At 37.2% G+C, this 6,265-nt stretch overlaps 1 protein-coding gene across 1 annotated transcript; it reads left to right on the top strand.

Moving 5' to 3' along the window:
• The first annotated feature begins 289 nt into the window (after positions 1-289).
• On the top strand, positions 290-4,359 carry LOC131935608 (uncharacterized). Its single transcript, XM_059292109.1, has 4 exons — positions 290-586; positions 1,795-3,328; positions 3,474-3,620; positions 4,056-4,359. The coding sequence occupies exons 2-4, from the start codon at positions 1,899-1,901 to the stop codon at positions 4,225-4,227; spliced, it is 1,749 nt and encodes a 582-aa protein (XP_059148092.1). The 5' UTR covers positions 290-586; positions 1,795-1,898; the 3' UTR covers positions 4,228-4,359.
• The last annotated feature ends 1,906 nt before the right edge of the window (positions 4,360-6,265 follow it).

The raw sequence follows: 6,265 nt of genomic DNA, 5'->3' as shown, positions 1-6,265 counted from the left end.
AGATCTGCTCAATAATGTGTTATAATAGGGAATAAACTAACTGGATTTGTTTATCACAAATAAAAAAGAACAAATAACTCCCAAAGTTTTATCGACCTAGACATATTGATTTATCCATTTTGCACCAGTAATTGACCCACACGTCAAATCAGAGTACACACCACGCTACCATAGGTACCAATAAACAACCAATGTTTCTAAACAAACAAAACAAGAAATCTCTCAAGACGACCAGAATCTAAAAATACTTCCACCAACGGAAAGAACAACACGGAAGTGCTTGTTACGAAAGAGAATATCAGAATCACGCGAACTTATGGAGCCCGCTTGATACTAAAATAAATAAACTTATAAACGACAGTTTACACCAGGCAAAACGAGGAAGAAAATATTTGTATAAAGTTGACCCGACGACTTTCGCCCGTTGGCATGTTGGAAACAGGTCGGCCATCTTTGAAAGAAGTTATCAAAACACCACCAGGAAGGACTGCTCGCTAGGCTTCGTTAGGAAAGGTGACCGGTGCTACTCATACTTTGATGTACTCACCACGAACGATGATTGTGTGTCGCTTTGTAGTATATCCTTGTAAGTGCAGCTTTAAACTCCTCATTATATAGCATAACTACTAATTAGCCATGATCAGCTTAACATTGCTTATAACGGTTATATAGGAATTTGGACTTTGTCAGAAATAAATGCAACAATAAATGTATCCAAGCAAATAATAAACTAAGGAACGGTGTGGACGTTAGTAAAGCGCGCAACTGCTAACCCGAAAAGGCTCAGGTTCAGTTAGTAGTAGTAGTAAACAGTATACAGTAAAGAATAGATTAGTAGGTTAGGTAGGAAGTTGAAAATACATTTTTATAAAGAACATTGTATTTTTGAACTTGAACGTGCGCTGGATATTTCTTCATCTCAATTCATCACCCCCACTCTCACATCTGGGTGGTTGTTGTTTATCCCCCATTACAACTGGTGTGGCTGAAGATCATTACATCCTCTCGTACCCTCATACCCTCCTACTGAAGTTAATTTTTACTTATTGATTAGCGTAAACCTGTTTATTGTGTTTGGTCATTTAAATAGGATTCAGTAATTACCACGTCACAACTTCATCAAGTGACAATACGCAACTAAAATAATTTCTGGATAGTGTGGCTGAGGGGGGGGGGGGGGTAGGATGTGGGGGAAGGAGTTCATTGAAAATTTGTATTTAGTGTTTGGGAGAGTAGGTGGGTATAAAGTTACAATAAATTGTGATATGTACATATAAATACTGAAATATAGAAAATACTTTTTTTAACCACACACCCCTATGAGCTTTTCCGGGCTACTGCCACCGAACGAATGTACATAAGGTGTTCGACATATCAAACACCATATCACATTATATCAAGCGATGTATCTCCCTACAACATGCAGCTTAATCAATTGACTGTTGTAATTTATAAATGTGAAGAGCAAAGTAAAGAATCCTCTTTAGACCTAGCAATCCATTGGGCAGATGAAGTAGTTTATATTTTTCTTCACCCATCAGGGCTGGGTGGACTCAGGGACATTCTACTGACTTGAACCAGGATTCGAACTCGAGACTGTCGGGTTAGTAGCCTAGCGCTCTACCTCTTAGGCCATGCCGCCCATAATTTATAAATGTGTTAAGGGTTAAGTTTAAAATCATTACTCCTAGTGATCGAATCAGGTCTGCCTAAAATCCAGTGTGTCTTAGGTCGGTCTAGTTTTCAATATAAATTCATCAGTAATCCTAATTGTATATTTTGATTGATAAATAGCACGAGCTAAAATGAACCAGGGTTGTTGATTACTTATTCGCGCATTGAAGTTTAAGTATAGGCAAGACTTGTAGTTGTTGGAGTAATCTAGAAGACGCCAAGGTATGGAGCCTGATTGTCGCAGAGCTCCCGCATATCTCCTGCGTGTGTTATTTCTCTTCGCAGTTTCACTTAGCTATTCGTCAGCTTTTCCATATGATAGACCATCTCTCGGTGATGTGTATAGCGAGTATACGGACTTGAAACCAACTGATTTGAGACATGGAATTTTCAATGATCTTCCACAAGTAATTATTCCTTTGCCGGGGTGGCTTGATAAACACAGACACCATAATACAAAAGAACAAAATGATAAAACAGAACAACATGAGGCAACCGGATACCGTGGAGCAGTCGGATACTATGATACACCAGGACAAAATATTATAATAAATATTTACCCAATAGAAATCAGTTTTTCAGAAAGCGAGGAATCATATGAAGAGTCTAAATCATCATCAGAAGAATGGCCGCGGTCATCAGAAGAAAAGACATCATCATCGGAAGAATGGACGCGGTCATCAGAAGAAAAGACATCATCATCGGAAGAACAGCTGCAATCTTCAGAAGAAAAGCCATCATCATCTGAAGAATGGCCGCGATCATCAGAAGAAAAGACATCATCATCGGAAGAACAGCTGCAACCTTCAGAAGAAAAGCCATCATCATCGGAAGAATGGCCGCGATCATCAGAAGAAAAGCCATCATCATCGGAAGAAAATCTGCAATCTTCAGAAGATAAGCCATCATCATCGGAAGAATGGCAGCGATCATCAGAAGAAAAGCCATCGTCATCGGAAGAATGGCCGCGATCATCAGAAGAAAAGCCATCATCATCGGAAGAACAGCTGCAATCTTCAGAAGAAAAGCCATCATCATCGGAAGAATGGCCGCGATCATCAGAAGAAAAGCCATCGTCATCGGAAGAATGGCCGCGATCATCAGAAGAAAAGCCATCATCATCGGAAGAACAGCTGCAATCTTCAGAAGAAAAGCCATCATCATCGGAAGAATGGCCGCGATCATCAAAAGAAAAGCCATCATCATCGGAAGAACAGCTTCAATCATCAGAAAAAAAGTCAGCATTATCAGAAAAAAATCTTATATCAATAAAATCAACACTGGCTTCAGATGGGGATGCATTGGTAGCTAACCTTCTACATAAACATAAAACGACAAAAATAAAAAAAGAAAGCAGTTCATCACAAATAAGCAGCGAAAAGCAGAAAACACCATATTCTTTGCTAAGAAAAGCCACACTGCAGGAAAAATCACAAACGTCTGAATCTCAAATACCTGCATCACATTCCCTAATTAAAAAAGCAACATCTCAAGCAGAAGCTCAAAAACCTGAAGCAGATTCTCCAGAAACGCAAGTACCACCAGTTACGAAAAAAGGCAAACACTGCTCCTTCAAACATTTGAGTAGCTGCTACGTTGTTGCCGATATGCTCCTGAAATTTGACGACTGTTCAAAAAGATGTCAGAATTCTAGGTAAGTGCAAATTAGGACATATTAAACTTTGTGCAACACTTAAAGTATTGCTTGCAACCAGGCAATATTTTAATCAAAATATAGATTAGTTTCGAAAAAAAGACACATGAATGTACCAGTTTTGTACCTTTCCTTCACAAACTAGTTACGATGTTGTGGTACCGAAATCGGCCGAAACGAAAGCATTTCTTCACAAGCAGATGGGAGGTTCAGTGAATACGCTGAGTCGCACCAACATCTATCCTTACTGGCTGGGTATTAAGTTCACAAACAACGCCTGGCACTTGCATGCGTAAGTGAAAAGTGTTGCATAACAACTTTGCCTAATAGCAGCTTCTATTTGTTGCATTAAGTTTAGTATTATTTCAAAAAGGTAATTAAGTTTGATTTGTTAAGGATAAAATGTTACGTTGATTTGTATTTCCTGCTTTGGTAATGGTTGGCGATGGTTATTGTTTAGGGTAATGCTTTATGAAGTTGTGACCAAACGCAGTGCTTAGCACTCTTTTTGACTATACTGGCAAGACTTTGAGAGGGATCGTGTTACAGGGGCAACACGAGATGACTTAGACTAATTCCCTAATGCGCAGTCTAAGATTTCACTTTTCTGGGAGAACTACTGTCCTTTAATGCAGGAAGAGGCTCTAATATTATATAATGATTTTTGTTTGTTACAATGCACTTTAAAAATGTTTTTTTACGTTAAAGACTAATCCGTTTTTTATAGGAAATCTAGCGAGGCTGTTGGTTACAGCAACTGGGTGCCGGATACACCAATGTCTCCGAGCAACGATGCGTGCGCGGCCGCAGATCTGAACGACTCACTCTGGAGGATATCCGAGTGCACAGACGTGGCTCTTTGTGTGTGCGAATCGTCTGTTCAGCAAAGCAAGCGGTAGACCTAGAGCCAGTCGCTGGCGTGCTTGCTTTATGTATCTATAAACAGTTGTTTGTAGCAAAACAATGTATTTGTATCAATAAACAATTGTTTATATTAATACATATTTCTTTGTGTCAATAAACAGTTCTTTGTGTCAATAAATAACTATTTACATAAATAACCATTTTGCTGTATCAATAATCGATTGTCTTCATTATTAAATAGTTTTTCGGATAGCGTTCGTCAGTGCCTTTTAGCGCTTGTTGACATTGTTGTATGTTTTATCCGACTAAACTTAACATGGCTGTAGAGTTGAATAGTAATTGTTTTGAACGACAAGCGCAATAACAAATAAAACCCTTTATAGTAAGGTGGTCAGGTTTGGGCTTGAAAAAAACAAAAACTAATTTTCTCGAATGAGAAAGGTTTAGTGTTAACTCTGTTGCAGGTATCTATTATATGTAATTTCAAACATAAAGCAGGATTGAATATGTACGAAGCGAACAGTGAATAAAACAAATATAATAATAAAAAAACCTTCATAGCAACTAGCTTGAAATGCATCAAAAAATAAGAAATAAAAACTAATTTATCAAACAAAAAAAGTTTTATTGCTAAAATTTTTTAAAAGATCTCACGAGCGTTAAAATTTTTTATCAAATAAACCAAATTAGTTTTATTTTCTTATTTTCTGTGCATTTAAAGCTTGTTAATACAAACCATACTGACAATTGCGATTATTAATTCGTTATTTCTGGATGGATGTGTGTCCGCAGCTTTAAGTCGTATCTCCTCCTCAACGAAGCAATATCGAGGACTAGCTATTAAAGCAAATATATAAAGCAAGTTCCGAGGATGAACATAGGCCAAAAAATTTTCCGGGTTCCCTTCTTGGATTTCCCGGAAAAGCCAGAAAATCTCGAAAAAAAGGCAGGTTTTGGCCCATATCTCGGCAACCAGACCACTTAGCGACTTGAAACATTTACCAATCGATTCCTGCCATAATTTAGAACAATATTGCCGAAGAAAGTTTTTAAAAATATCCTTTCGTTCGGTCACAATTTTTTTTTAAAAATTACATTATACATAATACACTACAGAACTATATAGCAATATATAGATACTAGCTGCATCCTGTGCTCCGCCACGCTAAATCTTTTTTAAATGTACCAACTTTGGAATAGAACAAAACAAACAAAACACAACCACAACACAACCACAACACAACCACAACACAACACAACCACAACCACAACACAACCACAACACAACCACAACACAACCACAACACAACCACAACACAACCACAACACAACCACAACACAACCACAACACAACCCCAACACAACCACAACACAACCACAACACAACCACAACACAACCACAACACAAACACAAACACAAACACAACTACAACACAACCACAACACAACACAACACAACCACAACACAACCACAACACAACCACAACACAACCACAACACAATTACACCACAACACAACCACAACACAACCACAACACAGCCACAACAATAGAATCATCACCGAACAACTCGCTTTTTCTAGGCGTCCGCGCCCAGAGAGAGCCTTTCCAGCATTCTCTATACTATAATTCTAAATTTTCAACATCTGTTAACACCGAAAAACAAAAACAAAATATAGTGATTTTGAGAGATCATAGTCTAATTAGAAAATAATGTAAATAATCATAACATTTTTCTATTTTACTTATGAACCTTAACATATAATAATCAATGTGGTAGTAATAAAAAAAATTAACTTAAATTATTGAGAGGGAGTTGAATATTAAAAACACGTTTTCCCCGGCGTCTGCGCACAGAGAGAGCCTTTCCATTATTCTCAAAAAGTCTAATTTCAACATCTGTTTTCATAACACCGAAAAACAAAAGCAAACAGATAGTGATTTTTGAGAAATCATAGACTATTTAGAAAATAATAATAAATAATATAAATAATCTTAACATTTTTCTCTTTTAATTATGAACCTTAACATATAATAATCAATGCGGTAGTAATAAAAAAAAAATATTGATGAG

This window comes from Physella acuta, unplaced genomic scaffold, assembly GCF_028476545.2.
Source record: "Physella acuta isolate Inbredline_101_S28 unplaced genomic scaffold, ASM2847654v3 ptg000013l, whole genome shotgun sequence".
Taxonomy (NCBI): domain Eukaryota; kingdom Metazoa; phylum Mollusca; class Gastropoda; family Physidae; genus Physella; species Physella acuta.
Note: the sequence above shows the minus strand (reverse complement) of the source record. Positions and strands in the feature narration are given on the sequence as shown.

Bases quoted from the DNA above. Each gene is read 5' to 3' on its own strand.
- LOC131935608 (XM_059292109.1), top strand. From the start codon at position 1,899: ATGGAGCCTGATTGTCGCAGAGCTCCCGCATATCTCCTGCGTGTGTTA. The intron at 3,329-3,473 runs GTAAGTGCAAAT...TTCACAAACTAG, and splicing joins AAAAGATGTCAGAATTCTAG to TTACGATGTTGTGGTACCGA. The intron at 3,621-4,055 runs GTAAGTGAAAAG...CGTTTTTTATAG, and splicing joins AACGCCTGGCACTTGCATGC to GAAATCTAGCGAGGCTGTTG.